Raw genomic sequence first — 22,748 nt, forward strand, 5'->3', positions numbered from 1 at the left:
GGTCACGATCTCGCGGTCCGTGAGTTCGAGCCCCGCGTCGGGCTCTGGGCTGATGGCTCAGAGCCTGGAGCCTGTTTCCGATTCTGTGTCTCCCTCTCTCTCTGCCCCTCCCCCGCTCATGCTCTGTCTCTCTCTGTCCCAAAAATAAATAAACGTTGAAAAAAAAAATTTAAAAAAAAAACAATTCGCCAGACTTAAAAAAAAAAAAAAATGGTGAAATAAAGACATGCCAGTCAAACTCAAACTGAGACAATCTGTTGGTAACAGACCCACCTTACAAAACACACTAAAGAAAGTTCTTCAGAATGAAAACAAGTGACCAAAAAAGCACCAGTAAAGGTAATGATGTAATTATAAAAGATATCACAAATGCATATTTCTTCTCTTATTTGGTCTAAAAAGCAATTATATATATAAAACAATGTTTGTGCCAGTCCCATGCTATTGATAATGAATGTTGTGGCTGGACTAGCCCTTGTGGTTCTTACTATAATTGCAAGATGCCCTCAACAATAAACATCAGGAAACTCTGAAAGAGAACACTCAATGGGGCACCTGGGTGGCTCTGTTGGGTAAGCATCTGACTCTTGATTTTGGCTCAGGTCGTGATCTCATGGGTTCATGAGTTCAAGTCCCACATTGGGCTCTGTGCTGACAGCATGGAGCCTGCTTGGGATTCTCTGTCTCCCTCACTCTCTGTCTCCCCTGCTTTCTCTCTCTCTTAAAAAATAAATAAACTTAAAAAAAGAGAGAACGTTTATTATTTGCAAATCCTGAAAATTACACGGCACATCTGGAGCCATACAGTGAGGTTGCACAGAGAGAGAGAGAGACAGAAAGTGAAGGGTTTTACTTTTATTGTTTGACTAAGGGCTCATAGGTGGGAGGCCTAGGGTTTAGGGGGCTTACTCTTTATTGATGAGATTAGAACATAAGAGCAGGAATTTGAAGTGCAGGAAGAGAAAAAAAAAAAAAAGGAGCCCAAATGGTCAGTTATTGAAATCAACCAAGATCTCTAAACCTAAAAAGCCTTGAGAGAGGGGAGGCCTGGCTCTTTATCTAGTCATGTGGCTGGCAATGTGTTGGAGATAGCCATCTCTGAAGTGGATGCCTTGGTTTAAGTCAGGCACTTGCATTATTAAAGAAGAAAAACTGTCAGGACTTACACTACACAATACCTATACAACTGTATACAATATAACTATATTGTTAGACCTAGAACATACAGAAATTACTATATTAAACAACACAAAGAAGGCAGGTGGGAGCAAAGCTGTATTAGAATAAAGAAATGATACTAGATATTAATTTGGATCCACTGGAAACAAAGAGAAATAGAAATGGTAAATAAGAAGGTTAAAATAACAAATTCCATAGTATATACTTTGCTTCTTTTCTTTACTCAGCATCTTTAGTAGACACAAAAAATATAAAGTTTAGGTTCATAACAGGATATAATATGTATAATAACACAAAATGGAAGAACAAGAAACAGAGCTATATATGGGTAACATTTCTGTATCTCTCTGGAATTAATACACAGGTAAAGTAGATTTTGATAACTTAAAATGTATATGGCAAGCTACACAGGCAAGATTAAGACATTCTCAGACAAAACCTATGGTAGTTCATCACGACTAGACCTGTCTTAAAAGAAATGCTAAAGGGAATTCAAGTTGAAATGAAAGGACACTAAGTGACAACATGAAATCTTAGGAAAGTATAAAACTCACTGGAAAGGTAAACAGTCAAATTCACAATAATATTGCAAAAGTAGTGCATAAATGATGTTTGAGTATAAAAGTTAAAAAAACCAAAAATATTAAAAATAACTAGCTACTGTAATTTCTTGATATGCAATATAAAAAGACATAAAATATGACATCAATATAATAAAACTTAGGGGGAGGGCAGAGGTAAAAGAGAATTTTTATGCAACTGAAGTTGCTATTACCTTAAAATAGACTGTTATGGTTGTAAGATGTTTTATGTAAGCCCTATAGTAACCAAGAGAAAAAAACCTATAGTCAATACACAAGAGAGAAAGGAACCAAAGCATACTTCTATTTAAAAAAAAAAAATCATCAAATCACAAAGGAAGACAGCAAGAGAGGAAGAAAGGAACAAAGGAACTACAATGCAGTCAGAAAACAATGAATGGAATGGCAATAAGATCTTACCTATCAATAATTGCTTTAACTGTAAAGAATTAAATTCTCCAATCAAGACCATAGAGTGGTTGAATGGACCAAAAAAAGGAGAAAGAGGAGTAGAAGGAGAAGAAGGAGGCAGAAGAGAGGGAGGAGGGAGAGGAAGGAGAAGAAGGGAGAGGGAGGAGGGAGGAGGGAAGGGGAGAGAGACAGGGAGACAGAGACGAAGAATTCCAAAATATGCTGACTACAAGAGAATCACTTTAGCTTTAGGGCACACATAGACTAAAAGTGAAAGGACAGAAAAAGATGTTCTGTTCAAATGATCACCAAAAGAGAGCAGGGGTGGTTATATCACTAAAAATAGACTTTTAGTCAAAATCTGTCACAAGTCATTATATAAGTGATCATTCATAAAGAGAATATAACAATTGTAAATATATATGCATCCTACACCAGAGCATTTTTTTTTTAATTTTTTTTTCCCCAAAGTTTATTTTTTTGGGACAGAGAGAGACAGAACATGAACAGGGGAGGGGCAGAGAGAGAGGGAGACACAGAATTGGAAACAGGCTCCAGGCTCTGAGCCATCAGCCCAGAGCCTGACGTGGCGCTCGAACTCCCGGACCGCGAGATCGTGACCTGGCTGAAGTCGGACGCTTTAACCCACTGCGCCACCCAGGCGGCCCTACACCAGAGCATTTAAATATATGAAGCAAATACTGACAGATCTGAAGGGAGAAGTAGATAGCAATAAAAAGAGCAGAGAAATTCAATATCCCACTTTCAACAGTAGCTCTTTTCAGACAGAAAATCAATAAGGAAAGAGTGGACTTGAATAACACTTTAGACCAAATGGAACTAATGAACATACACAGAATATTCCACCCAACAGCAGCAGAATACACATTCTTCTCAAGAACACACACAACATTCTCCAGCATAAATCGTATGTTAGGCTATAAGATAAGTCTTAGCACATTTAAGATTGAAATCCTATCAAGTAACTTTTTTGACCACAATGGTATGAAACTACAAATCATTAACAGGAGGAAAACTGGAAAATTTCACAAATATGTGAAAATTATACATACTCAGGAGTACACACTCCTGAACAACCAATTGATCAAAACAGAAATCAAAATGGAAATCAGACAATATCTTAACAAAAATGAAAATGGAAACAAACATATGGGATATAATAAATGCAGTTCTAATGGGGGAGTTTACAGGGATAAAAGCTACATTAGGGGGAAACAATCTTAAGTACCTAACTTCACACCCCAAGAAACTAGAAAAAAGAACTAAGCCCAAAGTTTGCATAAGGAAGGAAGTGATATAAGAGCATATAAATGAAAGATACTTAAAAGACAATAGAAAAGATCAATAAAACCAAGGGTTGGCCCTTTGAAAATATATAGTTGAAAAACTATTAGCTAGTCTGACTTAACCAAAAACAAAGAGACAGAGGACTCAGATAAATAATGTTATAAACAAAAGAGAGAGTTCCAATATTGCAGCGAAGGATTGCAGGCAATGAAGGATTTGGAGAAGACAGGCAGTAAATTGATAGTTGGCACGTCTGTAAATCCCTTGGAAATACTGAAATGAAAGAGGGCTAAATTTGGAACGATGAGAATTTCATGAAACAAAGATTATGATTAATCCACTTTCATCCAAAGAATTTAAAAAATTTAATCCCTGGAAGAATACAAAAGACCTGACAGCTGGTCCTATAGAATCAGGTATTAAGAAAGCTTTAATTCTTACTTTACTTGTTTGATAACTTTTGAATTTTGTAGCATGTATTTTTATTACCTAAATTTTTAAACTAAAAAATTAATGTAACATCAAAACTACATACACTCTCACGGTCGGCAATCTACCCAATGGAAATAAAAGAATGATGAGATAAGAATATTTACTGTATGATCCTTTGGGATGAAAAAGAAATAGAACAATTAAATGTCTATAGTAAGGAATGGCTTAAAATATGGATATACATCCTATACCAGAAATATTCAGGAGCTTTAAAAACAATAAGTTAGATCTGTATGTATTCACCTGGAAAAAAAGTCCACAATTATTTAAGTGCAAAAAGAAATTGCTGTGAAATATGTCACTATAGGTGGTAAAATCTTCCATATACATGCAATAAACCCTCCATATTTGCAGGTATGTTTGAGCAGGAAGGAGCAACACACACATAGTGGCTCTCACAGATGTGTGGGAGGGGAAGAAATTGTTTTCATTTTATTTCTGCCACTTCACTGGTTTCAGTGAAAACACTATTTATAAAATTTATTTCCAATATTGATTATAATAACTCAGAAACAGCATTGGAACTAGAGCAATTTTTACCTGTTAATAATTTTTCAATTTTCCCTGCTTGAAGTTTTTTTTTTTCAAGGATCATTGAAATAAATCAATACTAACAAAATTCATTATTTTACCAACATTTATCTTGAAGAAAAAAAAAGAAAATGTAAATTTCTAAAAATAATTTCATGATGCTAGACTAGGATGGGGAGAGAGAAGAGGAAACCTTACTGGCATCTCAACAGTATGAAGTGTCTGATGTATATTAAATTGCAAGCCATGATTAAAAACCTTTCCACAGTCATAAGGTTTCTTCCCAGAATGAATTCTCTGATGGTGTGAAAAGCTTGAATGATAGCTAAAGGTCTTTCCACATTCCTTACATTCATAGGGCTTCTCACCAGTATGTATTCTCTGATGTTGAATAAGGTGTGAATGAAGTCTAAAGGCCTTACCACATATCATACATTCATGAGGTTTCTCACCAGTATGAATTCTCTGATGTCTTTTGAGGTGTGAGCACTGTCTAAAAGTCTTCCCACATTCCTTGCACTCATAGGGTTTCTCACCGGTATGAATCCTCTGATGCAGGGTAAGTTGTAAGCCATCACAAAAGGCCTTCCCACATTCACTACATTCATAAGGTTTTTTGCCAGAATGAATTTTCTGATGGTGAGAGAAGCTTGAGTGATAGCTAAAGGCCTTTCCACATTCTCTACATTGATAGGGTTTCTCACCAGTATGAATTCTCTGATGTATGGTAAGGTGTGAGCGATGCCTAAAAGTCTTTCCACATTCTTTACATTCATAGGGTTTCTCGCCAGTATGGAGTCGTAGATGTTCAGTAAGTTGAAAGCCACGAATAAAAGCCTTCCCACATTGCTTACATTCATAAGGTTTTTCACCAGTATGAAGTCTCTGATGTTGAGTAAGCTGTGATCGCTGCCTAAAGGCCTTCCCACATTCTTTACATTCATAAGGTTTTTCACCAGTGTGAATTCTCTGATGCAGAATAAGTTCTGAGCCATAATTAAAGGCCTTCCCACATTCTTTACATTCATAGCGTTTTTCGCCATTATGGATTCTCAGGTGTTGCTTAAGTTGTGAACAATGAATAAAAGCTCTCCAACATTCCTTACATTCATTGCACTTGTTACTATTTTGAATTCTCTGTTTAGTAAGATATGATATATTAAGAATTTCTGCACATTCCTTACATTCAGACAGTTTTTCTTTAGAATGAGCTCTTCTGTGATCACTAAAAAATAAATGGTAACTGAAGTTTTTTCTACATTCTTTACATCCAAAGATTTTCTCTCTATTATAAAATTCCTGAGTTAGTAAAGAATGTTGGTTAAATATAGGCATATGTTCATGGTTGATAACAAATTGCCTGAAATAGCCCTCATGTTCCTGTTGTCTTTCAAACTGAGTATTGCATTCCCAAATATCTCTGAAAATGGATTTTTCAGGATTATGACTTTTAAAGTCTTCCATGATAGCCCTTTGGGATGACTCTGTCTCATAAATGTCTTTTGGAGATAACTTCTTGGCCTCACACCTGGACACCAAGTCTGAAAGATAAGAAACACACTTTAATTGCTGGTTTCGTGTCAGAAAAGAAAATATATATGGTAGCAAAGAGAGAAAACTGGAAATAATTCACGTAAAAGATGAGTCTTGGAGAACTCTAAAATATCATCATGCAACTGAATGAAAAAAAAAAACGGTAAGGAGAACACATAAATGAGAGCTCAGAAGAGAAAGTGAGGGAGTTAATTAAAAAATCAAGTCAATGGTTCTGAATTTTTTTTTTAAGATTTTATTTTTAAGCAATCTCTACACCCAGCATGGGGCTCAAACCCACAACCCCAAGACCAGGAGTTACACATTCCACCAACTGAGCCAGCCGGATGCCCCAGTTGTTCTGAAATTTTGATCTACCTCAGAGTTTGCTGCAATTATAGATGTTTAGGAAACATTCTAGATCAAATGAATCCATATCTACCAGAGTTGGTTTCAGAATGAGATCAATTGAATCAGCATCTACAAGAGTGTATGTTTAACACTTTCCACCAGGCCAAGGGATTATGAGATGGAGACTGCTAATTGTCCCCAAATGTCTATTATTCCCCTTTTATATATGGATTGAACCAATGGTTTTTAGTTGAGAACAAGGTTGCCCAATATAAACACTGCATTTCCCAGGCTCTTTTGCAGAAGAATATGCCATGTAACTGGATTCTGCCTTAAAAAAAAAAAAAAAGCATAAGTATCAAATAGTAGCTTCTGAAACTTTAACAGCCGGCTGGCCCATGTCCTATATCCTCTATTCTCCCATCTCCTTAGTCTCCACTGTGGATGTGGTGTCATGTCACATGATGGTTTTGCAGAGCAGAGCTTCCCCTCCAGCCTGGACTTTAATGCAAAAGAAAATTAACCCATATGGTCTAAGCCATTATTATTTTTGAGTCTCTGTCACATGTAGCCAAACCTATAACCAAACTAATGTAGCTTCCTATTGAACTGAAATTTAAAAATCCAATTTTTTTCCATGAGAACACAGGGCCTCTGCCTACTTAGAAGACCTCATTTTGAGTCCTTTTTCCTTTTATCCATGTACTACAACATTAATCTCCTTTCAACAATTAGGACATTCCAAAGTCTTTCCTATCTTAGAGCTTTTCAGAGGCTGTTTCAGAAGAAAAAGCTTAAGACTGACAGCTATATAAAGCATTCTATTCTAACACAATTTATTTTTTCATTTTCCTAATGATGGACATATGGGTTGCTTTCAATTGTTGGTTATTATGATCAGTAGTGCTATGAACATTCTTGTACATTTCTTTTGGTAGAAATAGGACTCCTTTCTGTAGATGTATACATTTATGAGTGAAATTGTTGCACACAGAATATGCATTTGTTCAGCTTTAGTTGACATTATCCAATAGTTTCCTCATTTTCCCATCTAACTGGAAAAGAGTTCCAGTTCCTCACATCCTCCCCAACACTTGTTATTGTCAATCTTATATTCAGGCATCCTGGCAGATATGTCATGATACTGCATTGTGGTTTAATTTGCAATTTCCCTGATGACTTGTGAGGTTGAGCACTTTTTCATATGTTTATTGGCCAATTGGATATCTCTTTTAATAAATGCCAACTCAGGTCTTTTGTCCATTTTTACTGACTGTATGTGTGTGTGTGTGTGTGTGTGTGTTAAAATTCATATAACATAAAATCTACCAGTTTCACCATTTTGAAGTATACAATTCAGTAACTTTTAATACATTCTCAATGTTGTATAACCATCAGATCACTAATTCCGGAAAACTCTCATCATGCCAAGAAGAACCCCATGCCCATGGTCATTTTCTATTCCCCTATTCTTCCCAGCCCTTGGCAACCACTAATCTGCTTTGTGTCTCTATGAATCTATTCTGACATTTCATACAAATGGAATCATACAATATGTGACCTTTTGGGTCTTTTTTCACTCTGTATAATGTTTTCAAGGATCAACCAGTACTTCATTCCTTTTTTATGGCCAAGTAATATTTCATTGTATAGATATACCATATATTGCTTACCCATTCATCAGTCAAGGGTCACTTGAGTTGTTTCTGGGTTGTATTGTTTTCTTTGTAGGAATTCTTAATATATTCTGAATACAACCAACATATTGCAAATATCTTCTCACACTCTGGGGCTGGCACTTTCACTCTCTTAATAGTATGTTTTGATGTACAGAAGTTCTTAATTTTAAGGCAGTCTAATCCGAAGGTCATGAAAAATACTGTATTCTAGAAGCTTTTGCTACATACTTTTCATATGTAGATCTATAATCTACCTACATTACATTTTATGATGTGAGATAGGAATCAAGATGCCTAGTTTTTTTGTTGCTGTTGTTTTTTTATTTAAAAAAATTTTTTTAACGTTTATTTTTGAGGGAGAGAGACAGAGCACGAGTGGGGGAGGGGCAAAGAGAGAGGGAGGGAGACACAGAGTCTGAAGCAGGCTCCAGGCTCTGAGCTGTCAGCACAGTGCCTGACGCAGGGCTCAAACTCATGAGCCATGAGACCATGATCTGAGCCAAAATCGAATGCTTAACTGACTAAGCCACCCAGGTGCCCCTAGAAGCCTAGTTTTTCATATATTTATCCAATTGGCTCAGCACCATTTACTGAAAAGACAGTACTGCCTACCTTTCTCTGTAATCCACTCCAATAAATATCTCAACTCCCATAATTATGTTGAAAAATTTCTAGCTAAAGTCACTAACAAAATCTCTTTGTCAAAATCAGTGCTCTAGTGCTAGTCATCACTCTACTTGACTCATTAGCAGTATCTGACACAAATGATCAATCACTTAGCTTCCTATATACCATATTCTCCTAGTTATCTTCCTACCTTTCTCTTTGTATTCAGTTCCCCTTAATGCATTTACTACCTGCCTTCTAACTATCAGAATGTCCCAGAACCCAGGCTCTGGCTAGCCATCAATCTATATACTCTTTCCCTGTAACAGGTCTGGCTTAAATTCTAGTCCTATATTCCTAAGTCTTAAATTTATAACTCTAGATTAAAAAAAATTCTTTATCTTTGAGAGCACAAGTAGGGAAGGGGCAGAGAGAGGGGGACAGAGGATCTGAAGAGGGCTTCATGCTGACAGCAGCGAGCTCGATGTAGGGCTCAAACCCACAAACCGTGAGATCATGACCTGAGCCAAAGTTGGTCACTCAACCAATTGAGCAATCCAGGTGGCCCTATAACTCTAAAATTTTGATTGTGGCAAAATACACATAACATAAAATTTAACATCTTAACTATTTTTAAGTATATAATTCAGTAGTGTTAAGTATGTTCACATTTTTGTACAACCAATCTCCAGAACTTTTTCAACTTGCAGAACTGAAACTCTGAGCTTACTAATAACTCCTCTCCACCCTTTCCTCCCCCAGTTCCTGGCACCCGCCATTCTACTTCTGTTTCTATGGATTTGATTACTCTGGATACTACATATCAGTGAAATCATTCAGTATCTTTTTGTGACTGGTTTATTTCACTTAGCATAATGTCCTCAACATGCTAATCCATGTTGTAGTGTGTGTCAGAATACTTCCCTTTTAAGGCTGAATAACATTACATTATATGTGTGTGTACACACACACACACACACACACACACACACACACACTTTGTTGATCCACTCATCTGTTGATGAACACCTAGGCTGCTTCCAACCTTTGGCTATTGTACATAATGCTGCTAAAAACATGGGTATACAAATAAAAAAGCATGATGGCACAAAAACAGACACATAGACCAATGGAATAGAATAGAAACCCCAGAACTAGACCCACAAACGTATGGCCAACTCATCTTTGACAAAGCAGGAAAGAACATCCAATGGAAAAAAGACAGCCTCTTTAACAAATGGTGCTGGGAGAACGGGACAGCAACATGCAGAAGGTTGAAACTAGACCACTTTCTCACACCATTCACAAAAATAAACTCAAAATGGATAAAGGACCTAAATGTGAGACAGGAAACCATCAAAACCTTAGAGGAGAAAGCAGGAAAAGACCTCTCTGACCTCAGCCGTAGCAATCTCTTACTCGACGCATCCCCAAAGGCAAGGGAATTAAAAGCAAAAGTGAATTACTGGGACCTTATGAAGATAAAAAGCTTCTGCACAGCAAAGGAAACAACCAACAAAACTAAAAGGCAACCAACGGAATGGGAAAAGATATTCGCAAATGACATATCGGACAAAGGGCTAGTATCCAAAATCTATAAAGAGCTCACCAAACTCCACACCCGAAAAACAAATAACCCAGTGAAGAAATGGGCAGAAAACATGAATAGACACTTCTCTAAAGAAGACATCCGGATGGCCAACAGGCACATGAAAAGATGTTCAGCGTCGCTCCTTATCAGGGAAATACAAATCAAAACCACACTCAGGTATCACCTCACGCCAGTCAGAGTGGCCAACATGAACAAATCAGGAGACTATAGATGCTGGAGAGGATGTGGAGAAACGGGAACCCTCTTGCACTGTTGGTGGGAATGCAAATTGGTGCAGCCTCTCTGGAAAGCAGTGTGGAGGTTCCTCAGAAAATTAAAAATAGACCTACCCTATGACCCAGCAATAGCACTGCTAGGAATTTATCCAAGGGATACAGGAGTACTGATGCATAGGGCCACTTGTACCCCAATGTTCATAGCAGCACTCTCAACAATAGCCAAATTATGGAAAGAGCCTAAATGTCCATCAACTGATGAATGGATAAAGAAATTGTGGTTTATATACACAATGGAATATTACGTGGCAATGAGAAAAAATGAAATATGGCCTTTTGTAGCCACGTGGATGGAACTGGAGAGTGTGATGCTAAGTGAAATAAGCCATACAGAGAAAGACAGATACCATATGGTTTCACTCTTATGTGGATCCTGAGAAACTTAACAGGAACCCATGGGGGAGGGGAAGGAAAAATAAACAAAAAGAGAGGTTAGAGTGGGAGAGAGCCAAAGCATAAGAGACTCTTAAAAACTGAGAACAAACTGAGGGTTGATGGGGGGTGGGAGGGGGGAGAGGGTGGGTGATGGGTATTGAGGAGGGCACCTTTTGGGATGAGCACTGGGTGTTGTATGGAAACCAATTTGTCAATAAATTTCATATATAAAAAAAAAATAAAATAAAATAAAAATAAAAAAGCATGAGTGGGGGAGGGGCAAAGAGAGAGGGAGGGAGACACAATCTGAAGCATTGAAATCATTCGTTAAAAAGAAATCATTAAAATGAATGATTACAATGAATGATTTCTGAATGATTGAAAGCTGCTGTTTTCAATTCTGTTGGTTATATATCCAGAAGTGGAATTGCTGGATCATTTAGTAATTCTATTTTTGATTTTTTTTTGAGGAACGATCATACTGTTTCACATACTGTTTGCAGGCCATTTGTTTATCTTCTTTGAAGAAATGTCTATTAAAATCCTTTCCCCCTTTTTTAATTGAGTTGTTCGGTTTCTTTGATGTTGAGTTGTAGAATTTCTTTATACATTCTGAATATTAACCCCTTGTCAGATATATGATTTATAAATGTTTTCTCCTATTCCATAGGTTAACTTTTTATTTTATGTGTTCTTTTGTATATACTTCTAGTTTTTATCTTATCCCTGAGTTCCACATTAATCTAACTGCCTACTTGAAATCTTCAAATACTATGTAATAAGTGTTTCGATCATAACTTGTCCAGAGAGAACTTTCAATTCTCCCTTTTTTCATTACACTAGCTTAAACTCAGTAAATGCAACCACCTTTTTTACCAATACGTTAAGCCAAAGGCCTAGTTCTTTAATTCTTATCAAACTTACAATCCATTAGCAAGCATGGTCAACTTATTCTTTAATATGTATAATAACTTCTGATCAGTTATTACTATCATTTCTATCACAGTCTGAGCTACCACTATTTTACTACTGTAGTCGCTCTCAAATTGGTCACCTGCTTACTTTCTTGTTCCACTAAGCACAACATATCTAAATGATTTCATATAACTTTTGCTTTCAAATCCCTTTAATAGTTTCCCATGACATTTAGGAAAGAAAGATCCTTATAATGATCTATAAGGTTCTATATTCTCTGTTTTCTATCTATCCCTCTGATAACAATTTGTAGGGTACAGCTAAAGCTGTACGTAGCAGCAAACTTATGGCCTTAAATGCAAATAGAAAAAAGAAATCATTAAAATGAATCACCCACATCCTGCAACCCCAGGGGCAGTGGTGTGCTGGTGAAGATTTAACAGCGGGTTCTCTGAAAGTAAATAAAAAGATAAGCGGATAGGTGACAGACAAATAAATAAGCAAATAAATAAATAAAAAGTCCCTGAAAAAATAAAAATAAATGAATCATCTAAACATGTATCTCAAGAGGCTAGAAGAAGAATCGCAAACTAAAACCCCCAAAAGTAGAATAAAGGAAAAAATAAAGATGGAGCAGAATAAATGAAACAAAAACAAATATAAAATAGAGAGGATTCCAGCAAGACTGATCAAGAAAAATAGACTATCTTCCTTACAGATTACATGTGTACTACAAAAAAAAAAAAAAAAAAATACAGTGGAGAAATGCGGCAAACACCAGCCAAACCAAGTGATCAAAGCTAATGTCACCAACAATGGGACAGAACGACATTATATGCCTCCTTAATGATACACTGAGAAGGATATACCACTAATGCAATAATTGTGCCAAGAATGTATAACCTGAATTCAGTAAGGGGAAGGACATTCTATAAACTGGTCCATGTTCTTCAAAAGTACCAATGTCATGAAATACAAAGAAAGGTTGAGGAACTTTTCAGATTAAAGTGAAGAGAAATGTAATGTGAAATCCCAAATCAAGTGAACAAAACAATATTGGGATAATTAGTGAATATGAATACAGACAATATATGAGGTAATAGTTTGCATCAATGTAAAATTTCCTGAATTTATGAAATGTAAGAGAATATCTTCATTCTCAGAAAAGATAAGCTTAACTATTCAGGGTAATGAGACTTAACAGAAATGAAATAATAAAGCAACTATGGCAAAATATTAACAAGTGGTGAATCTAGATGAATGGCATATGGGAGCTCTTTTGCTATTCTTGCATCTCTTAAGTCTAAAATTAATTTAAAATAAATTTCTATCTTATAAAAGAGAGACAGTACAAATAACCAACATGACAAGTGAAAATGGGGACATCATTACAGAAGGAAAGCCATCCCCTCATAGAGTTACATTCTAGTAGAATAACATCCAATAAATGATTACTAAATGAATCAGTGTGTCAGATGGAAAAAAAAAAAGGCTACAGAAAAATACATTAAGAAGGAAAGAGATATAGTTCCAAATAATGGAAGTGGGGTGTAATTTTATAGTAGTCAGAAAAGCCTTACTTCAGTGACATTTGAAGGGGAAAAAAAACTGTAGGAGAGAAGACAGTGATGGCTATCTGGGGAAAGAGCAATCCATGCAGAGAATATAGCAAGTCCATAAAACGAAAGTTACATTGGCTTATTAGAGAAACAGCAAGGAGACTAGGATAGCTGAAATCAAGTTAGAGAAAACAGAGACCTGGAGACCAGAGAGATTCAATACAAATCTAATAAAACCCCTACGATGTTGCTTGAGGAGCTTGAAAAACTGATTCAAAAACATATTTGGAAAAACAAAGTTTAACAGCCAAAATACTACTAAAGAACAAAGTCAGAGCATTTATCCTACCTATGATAAAGACATCATAAAGACTTAAAAATTAAGACAATGTGGTATTTACACAGCACTTGACCCATAGAAAGACCAGAGGCAGACTCACATAGGAAGAATTACAGATCAATGATGAAAGAATAATTTAATAAATGATATTAGAACTAGCTATAGATATAAAGAAAATTACTCTGGTCCCCTACCATACACCATAAATAAACAAACTCTAAATGGATTAAAGACCTACAAATTAAAGGAAAAACTATAAAGCTTATCCAAGATCCAAGATGATCACAACAGCCAAGGTGTATGCCTGCCAGAAGTCAGCTTTATTTGTTCTCCTCCCTGTTGATACCAATAGATGAAGTGAATATGAAAACTGGTTGTTTCACTAAGTTGTTTTGGAAAGACCACACAATGACAATTATTTAAGAAAAAGCAAAAAAATACAAACAAACATGCTACTAGAAAAAGATTGGTGGTGGTGGTGGTGGCAAAGTAAAAATGAAGTACTCCAAGGATGCCTGAGTGGCTCAATCAGTTAAGGATCAGACTTGTGATTTCAGCTCAAGTCATGATCCCATGGTACGTAGGATCAAGCCCTGCAAAGGCCTCTGTGCTGACAGCACGGAGCCTGCTTGGGATTCTCTCTCTTCCTCTGTCTTTGCCCCTGCCCCATGCTCTCTCTCTAATACACTTAAAAAAAGAAAAAAAAATCCAGACTACACACTGTCTTTATGATCTCCCACCTCCTTAAAGAAATCAAAGCAAATATCACAGAAAATGCATATTCTAAAGTTCATTCTGAAAAGATTTAAAATCTCAATTACAAAGATAGTGTAGACTCACTCTTTTCCTGCCTCTCCCTTAAATAAAGCTAAAAACCCTAGAAATTAACTATCACACAACAATAAAATAATTCTGAGAGCTGAAAGGAAGAAGGTTTATTGATTTGGATTCTCTGGCCTTGAGGAACTACCACATGGTGAGTTCTCTGGGTTTACTTTTTTGTTTTTTTCCTGTTTATTTTTTAAATCCACTAAAATTAACACAGAATGTTAAATTTGTTTTAAGTGTACAATACAGGGATTCAACAATTCTATATGTCACTCACTGCTCATCACAATTAAGTGTACGATTAATCCCCTTCACCTATTTCAGCCATCCTCCCTCTCACCTCCCCTCTGGTAACCATCAGTTTGTTCTCTGTATTTAAGAGTGTTTTTTGGATCTTTTTTTCTTTGTTTTGTTTCTTAAATTCCACATATGAATGCAATCATATATTTGTTTTTCTCTATTTCATTTAGCATTATACCCTCTAGATCTATCCATGTTGTTGCAACTGGCAAGATTTCATTCTTTTTTGTGGTTAATATTCCATAGTATATATACACCACATCTTCATCATCTATTGATGGACACTTGGTTTGCTTCCATATCCTGGCTATTGTAAATAATGCTGCAATATACATATTGCATATATGTACATATATCTTTTCATATTAGTGTTTTCATATTCCTTGTGTAAACACCCAGTAGTGTAATTACTGGATCATATGGGAATTCTAATTTTTTGAGGAAATTTCATACTGCTTTCCACAGTGGCTGTACCAGTGTGCACTCCCACCAGGAGGGTTCTTTTGTCTCCAAATCCTAACACTTTTTTCTTGTTTTAGATTTTAGCCATTCTGATAGATGTGAGGTGGTATGAATCTCATTGTGGTTTTGAATTGCATTTCCCTGATGATCAGTAATGGTGAACATCTTTTCAAGTGTTTGTTGGCCATCTGTACGTCTTTTTTGAAGAAATGTCTATTCATGTCTTCTTCCCAATTTTTAATTGGATAATTTGGTTTTGGGTGTTGAGTTGTATTAGTTCTTTACCTATTTTGGATACTAGCCCTTTATTGGATATGTCATTTGCAAATTTCAGTAGATTGTCTTTTAGTTTTGTTGATTGTTTCCTTTGCTGTGTAGAAGCTTTTTACTTTGATGAAGTCCCAATAGTTTATTTCTCTTGCATCAGGCGACATATCTAGAAAAATGCTGCCATGGCCAATGTCAGAGAAATTACTGCCTGTGTTCTCTTCTAGGATTTTTATGGTTTCAGGTCTCATTTTTAGGTCTTTAACCCATTTTGAATTTATTCATGTGTATGATGTAAGAAAGCAGTCCAGTTTCATTCTTTTGCATGTAGCTGTCCAGTTTTCCCAACACCGTTTGTTGCAGAGATGGTCTTTTTCTCATTAGGTATGTGTGCTTCCTTTGTCCTAGATAAATTGACCATATAATTGTGGGTTTATGTCTGGATCTTCTATTCTGTTCCATTGATCTATGTGTCTAATTTTGTGTCAGGACCATAATGTTTTGGTTACTACAACTTTGTTGTGTATGTTGAAATCAGCTATTTTCTCCTCAGATACATTTTCTCCTTTTATCCTCTCTTCTTCTGGGATCCCTACAATGTGAATATTATTATGCTTGACGGTATTACTGAGTTCCCTTAATCTATTTTCATTTTTTATTATTCTTTTTTCTTTCTCCTGTTCAGCTTAATTGCTTTCCATTATTCTGTCCTCCAGGTCATTGATCCATTCTTCTGCTTCCTCTAGTCTACTATTTATTCTATGTAGTGTATTATTAATCTAAGTTGAGTTCTTCATTTCCGATTGGTTCTTTTTAAATGTTTTCTATCTCTTTATTGAGGGTCTGAGTTCCTCCATCCACTCTTTTCACAAGTCCAGTGATTATCTTTATGACCATTACTTCAAAAAAAATTTTAATGTGGGGGCGCCTGGGTGGCACAGTCGGTTAAGCGTCCGACTTCAGCCAGGTCACGATCTCGCGGTCCGTGAGTTCGAGCCCCGCGTCGGGCTCTGGGCTGATGGCTGGGAGCCTGGAGCCTGTTTCCAATTCTGTGTCTCCCTCTCTCTCTGCCCCTCCCCCGTTCATGCTCTGTCTCTCTCTGTCCCAAAAATAAATAAATGTTGAAAAAAAAATTTTTTTTTAATTTTTTTAATGTTTATTTTTGAGAGAGACAGAACATGAGCGGGGGAGGGGCAGAGACAGAGGGGGAGACACAGAATCTGAAACAGGCTCCAGGCTCTGAGCTGTCAGCACAGAGCCTGACTTGGGGCTTGAACTCCAGAACAGTGAGATTATGACCTGAGCTGAAGTCGAATGCTCAACCGACTGAGCCACCCAAGCGCCCCTATGACCATTACTTTAAATTCTCTATCAGGCGTATTACTTATCTCCATTTCACTCATGTCTCTTGCTGTGATTTTTGTCCTGTTCTTTTAACTGGGACATATTCCCCTAGCTCTCTGTGTCTGTTTCTATGTGTTAGGAAAGTCAGCCATGTCTCCTCTTGAAAGTGGGGGCTTATTTTTTTTAATGTTCATTCATTTATTTTGAAAGAGAGAGAACACGAGCAGAGGATAGGGAGAGAAAGAGAGAGAGAATCCCAAGCAGGCTCCACGCTGCCAGGACACAGTCCAGTGCAGGGCTTGAATTCATGAACCTATGAGATCATGGCCTAAGCCAAAATCAAGAGTCAGACGCTTAACTGACTGAGCCACCTAGGTGCCAGAAAGTGGTGGCCTTATAACGAGGTCCTGTTGTTCCCTCAATGTAGTATCCTCAGTTTACCAGAATCTGGCACTTTAGGGGTGTCTCCTATGTGTGTCACATGTACCCTATTGCTGTGGCTGAGCCACATTTACCTGCAGTCTAGTCATCTGCAAAGGTTCTCTTTGCCTGTTCTGAGCAGATCTTGGCGCCTGTGTTGTTAGTGGGCTTTGTTCTGAGCAGAGCTTGGTGCCTGTGTTGTTAGTGGGCCAGTCTGGGGCTGTTTTGGGCTTGAGGGTTTGCCAGAGATGCAGTAGCACCAAACTTCAAGACACTCTCTTTGTGTTATTTCCTGAGAGGCTTTCATTGGTGGGCAGGGCCAGCAGTCAGACCAGATGTTAGCCCCCCCCACCCACTGCTGGGCCCAAGTTCGAACTGGTGTGTGTGGTTATCTTCCCGTTCCCAGGGCAGGAGTCACTTTGAAGTGGTGCTGGCCCCTGTTGGAGGCACTTACACAGTCACGCTTGTGGCCCCACTTTGGAGAACTCCTGCCAGGCCAGGTTGGAGGGGCAAGATCCATAGGAGAACATGGGGGAAGGCATGCAGTGTGAGCAAGGTTTGCACTGGTCTGCAGTGGAAGAGGACCTGTAGCTACTCTAAAGAACAGCTGAGGGCAAGTCCACTGTTAGCAAGGGACAGGGCATACTGTCCTTGGCAAAGTAGGTGGAGAGTGTGCATACTGTGCTGGTTCTTGCAAGTATCTCTGCTGGGAGTCAGGGAGGGAAACGGTGCCCACCAGCTCTTTTGTTCTTGGAGAAGTCTCCCGCAGGTCCCTGCCCCTCTAACACACATTTCTGAGATTAGCAAATAAATCCTCCTATGTATCCAAGGTGTTTTTCAAATTGCTGCTTCTATGCTATATCTCACCAGGCTGTTTGTTATGCTGTCTCTTTAAGGGTGGGGATTCAGTTTCCTATCACTGTCCTTGCTCTCCCAGAGTTGAGCCTGCTGAATTTTTAAAGTTCCAGGTGTTAGGTGCCACTGATTTAAGAACTTGTGAAGTTAAGCCCCTCTGGCTTTCAAAGCCAAATATTATGGGGATTCATCTTCCCAGTGTGGGTCTCCCATGCCCGGGATGCCTAGGGTGGGGTCTGCTCCTCTTCCTTGTCATTGCCTGTGGTGTCGCTCCCTCCAGCAGACAGTCTTGCAGGTCAGTTTAGCTCCTGCCCACATCTTCGCCCTTCCCATCCTTTTCAATGTGGTGGCTTCCCTACACTTAGCTGTGGACAGTCTGTTTTGGCAGTCTTCAGGTCATTCTCTGGGTTATTCACACTGATGTGGGTGTTACCTAGGTGTATCTGTGGGACAAGGTGAGCTTAGGATCCTCTTATTTTACGATCATCTCAGGAGGTTTTTCCCTGGGTTTTCTTTTTATCTCTCATATACCCCCATAATGGGCACTGGACAGCAGGCCTGCAACCAATAACGGGTGTGCATGCGCATACACACACCTAGAGAAAGCTACTCTATCTAGCCAAAAGACCAGGAGCAGGGAAGCCCAACAGACTTAGTGGGATTCCTAGCACTTGCTCCACAACCTAGATCCTAGCAACAGTTTCATCAGCTGGCTGCAGAAGCGGCAAGAATCCTCAGTGACTGATCTACCACTAACAGCAGCAAGAGAAAGTCTCTTGATGTACAAGCTCCCACTTCACAACCATGGCACTGGCTGACAGACTGATTCACCCAGAAAGGTACTATTAGCAGAGTGTTGCATCTCCCTGTGTCCTCTGCCCAGTGACATAAGGAAATCCATGCCCAGTGGCTTCTGTATCTCAGTGAAGCTCAATGTATCTCAATGGCTTCTGCCTCCCTCATCCCACACAAGGTAGCCCAGCTACACTGGGGATCCACAGTAGCTTTCTGTCTCTGCAGATATCACCATGGAGCAGGAGTCCCAGCAGTACCAGAATATAAAGCATATCAGAATAGTATTGAAAGGGCTCTGAAAACTAAGCTGTACAGCTAAAATTAAGCTGTACAGCTTTACTAAGCTGTAAAGACTACAAAAGTAGGCCAGATCTATGCACTAAACCTAACAGCAAGACTTCCTGCTAACATAGGAGATTTCAATAGATTTAAGTAGACTCAAGACTCTCTTGGGGTGACTGGGTGGCTCAGTCGGTTAAGCATCCAACTTTGGCTCAGGTCATGATCTCGTGATTTGTGAGTTCGAGCCCCACGTTGGGCTCTATGCTGACAGCTCGGAGCCTGGAGCCTGCTTTGGATCCTGTGTCTCCTCTCTCTGTTCCTCCCCTGCTTGCGCTATCTTCTCTCTCAAAAATAAATAAAGGTTAAAAAAATTAAAAGAAAAAAGACTCTCTTAACATAATAACTAAAATGTCTAGGATACAACAAGTCACTTGTCATACCAAAAAAAGGCATGGCCAGGCATCAAAAACTGATAGAAGAATGACACTTTAAAGGAAAACAAAACATTTAGGAGAGTAGGTATCATTTTTCCATGATTCCCTCCATAAGCTGATATAACAAAGAACAAAGCTGATGTGGCTTAAAACAAGAGAAATATACTCTCTCACAGTTCTGGAGCATTTATACTGAATCGCAGATATCATCAAAGACCTCTAATGTGTAGAATGGACCTGCCCTTGGCCTCCAGGACCCTACACTTTCCTAGATGACCTCCTTCCTTCCCAGTCATCCCTCTGCCATCTCTACTTCCTCAATGCAATTTTCTTTAACTTTACCAATTTCTAATCAATCTTAATTTTTCCTACTATAACATTAGAACATGGTTCTTGATCCACTACTGTTAACACATAAAAAAAGGTATTCTTGTCACCCAGTAAAGCAACTCATAGGCATTTTTAAAAATTAATAAACACTCTATTGATTGTGTCCTTTAATGAATAGAAGTTTTTAAGTCTGGTGTACTCCCATTTATCTATTTTTGATTTGGTTATCTATACCTTGCTTGGTGTCATATCCCAGAAATCACTGCCAAATCCAATGTCATGAAACTTTTTCCCTAAGTTCTCTTCTAGTTTTGGGTCTTACATTTAGTTCTTTGATCCATTTTGAGTTAATTTTTATATATGGTATAAGGTATGGATCCAACTTTATTCTTTGGCATGCGGATATCCAGTTTTCCCTACACCATTTGTTAATGATACAGTCCTTTCCCCCACTGAATGGTCTTGGTACCCTTGCCTGAAATCATCTGGTCATATAGCTGAGGGTTTATTTCCAGACTTTCTATTCTATTCCACTGATCTATATGTCTGTCTTTATGCCAGTACTACTACACTGTTTGTTTACATAATGCTGTAATTAGTTTTTTTTTATTTTTTTTAACATTTAATTATTTTTGAGACAGAGAGAGAGAGAGAGAGAGAGAGAGCGAGCACGAACAGGGGAGGATCAGAGAAAGGGGGAGACACAGAATCTGAAACAGGCTCCAGGCTCTGAGCTGTCAGCACAGAGCCCGACGTGGGGCTCGAACCCACGGACCGCGAGATCATGACCTGAGCCGAAGTTGGACGCTTAACTGACTGAGCCACCCAGGCACCCCTGTAATTAGTTTTGAAATCAGATTTTCCCTAATGTGTCTAAAATAACTTTTCCAGTGTAACATTCTGACCACTTGGCCTACTCCTTGGAACAGCTTCCTGCTTCCTGATCATTGCTCACTCACCTGGGCACTGTTCTCCTGTCACTTCCCTCACAACCATCCAGGGCTCCTTCCCTTGCTCTAATGAAGAGATCACAGCCGGCTTAGAAATAGAAAGTCCTGGTTATAAGAAAAGAAATGGAGATGAAGTGGAAATCAAAGTACCCAAATACTATGATTCAGAACTGATCAAAATAAATAAACTATAGCACAACATGGCACTTGATAAACTTTACAGAAGAAAAAAAAAATTAAACACTCATATTTAGGTAAACTCAAGATTAAAAAAAACACAAATAAATAGGTGATAAAATGCTGCTTAAATTAGATAAGATTTCTGTCCCTACTTTGCTATGAGGAAAAAAAAAAGAAAACAGCTTCCTGAGTATCCTTATTTCAGATATTTTTCAATGATATGTGAAAAGTTCTTAGACTGTAACTCCCAAATGCAAATTGTTTAAAAGACAGCACATTAGTTGTAGGAAATGGAAGTGTTCATTTGAGCACTAAATAGTAAGTGACACTTCTTGATGCAGCCCATTGCTACATTAATTGGGAAAGCTATTTAGTTTTAACCTATGCTAGGGCACCTGCAGGTTTAGTACAGTGCAAATGAAAACAAAAGATGAAGTGGTTTCTTTGACCAATGAACTAATTAATAATTAATTAATATTGAGTTAATATTAAATAATTAAGCATAAGCTTTCCTGGTACAGAATTCCAATTCTGTTCTTTAATTATCAAGGAAGAGAAGAGTGTCAATTGTGAGTACCAGAGGAAGGTGTAAGGATGGGGAAAAGGGAAAATGAATGTGCACCTCTATCTAGGTGTGCTCATTTCTCTGCAAAGAGAAAAGTCACCTAGTTATTTGAAAAGTAGCCCTAACATGCATGGGAAAGAAAGCAGAAAACAAGAAACCAAGAAACACATTCTAAATTATAAGAGGCAGATAATTTTACCCAGTGAAACCAAGTTGCTATAGTTCTCCAACATCACATCTTTGTACAAACTCCTCTGCGTAGGGTTCAGGCATTCCCATTCCTCCTGAGAGACATCTATAGCCACATCTTTGAACATCACCAACCCCTAAAATGACAAATCACAGTACTATTTTTGAAATTATAAGAAATATTTTTCAAAAGGAAGGAGAGGTGCTAAAAGAAAACATGCAAGACAGGAGTAGTGTATATAGTGGATAGTGAGTATATAGGCAAAGGTTGGAAGCTTGTGACATGTGTCAAAAAGGGATTCAGAGCACCTGGGGGCTCTAGTCGGTCAAGCGTCTAACTTCAGCTCAGGTCATCATGATCTCACAGTTCATGTGTTCAAGCCCCCTCATTGGGCTCTCTGCTGTCAGCACAGAACCGCTTTGGATCCTCTGCCCCGCCCCTCTCTGTCCCTCCCCTGCTCATGCTCTCTCTCTCAAAAATAAACTAAAAAAGGGTTTAGTGGGACTAACGTGGAGTGCCTACAGGTTCTTAAAAATTCAATTTCTGCAGACACATCCCTTACACAGGGTGGAAAACTGTTAGTCATCTAGAAATTTAAAAAATAAGTAGAAGTTCCCAACTAAGTTAAATAGCTGTAATTTTTTTAATCTTTCCAGATGTGTCATGAACACCTCCATCTTGAGAAAAAGGACTTGAAGATTTTTCTTCATTATTATGATATCATGTCATAAGCATTTTTTACTTTTCAGGCAAATTCTTTAGTAAATATCTAGTATAGCTTGTATTTTCCAAGGATAGA

At 38.0% G+C, this 22,748-nt stretch overlaps 1 protein-coding gene across 6 annotated transcripts in view; it reads right to left on the reverse strand.

Moving 5' to 3' along the window:
* Nucleotides 1–4,373: 4,373 nt before the first annotated feature.
* Nucleotides 4,374–22,748, reverse strand: part of ZNF461 (zinc finger protein 461) — a 34,088-nt gene continuing 15,713 nt past the window's right edge. For 3 of the 6 annotated variants that reach the window (XM_006941444.5, XM_011290040.4, XM_006941445.3), the window contains 3 exons: nt 21,959–22,085; nt 21,024–21,119; nt 4,374–6,043 (listed from right to left, as the gene is read on the reverse strand). In XM_006941444.5, coding sequence (XP_006941506.1) covers nt 4,656–6,043; nt 21,024–21,119; nt 21,959–22,085 — 1,611 coding nt within the window. In that variant the 3' untranslated portion in view covers nt 4,374–4,655. Of the gene's footprint in view, nt 6,044–21,023; nt 21,120–21,958; nt 22,107–22,748 lie in introns of all 6 variants that reach the window. The other 3 variants (XM_011290041.4, XM_045045483.1, XM_019818782.3) reach the window with 2 other exon arrangements.

Source organism: Felis catus, chromosome E2 (genome assembly GCF_018350175.1).
Source record: "Felis catus isolate Fca126 chromosome E2, F.catus_Fca126_mat1.0, whole genome shotgun sequence".
Taxonomy (NCBI): Eukaryota; Metazoa; Chordata; class Mammalia; order Carnivora; family Felidae; genus Felis; species Felis catus.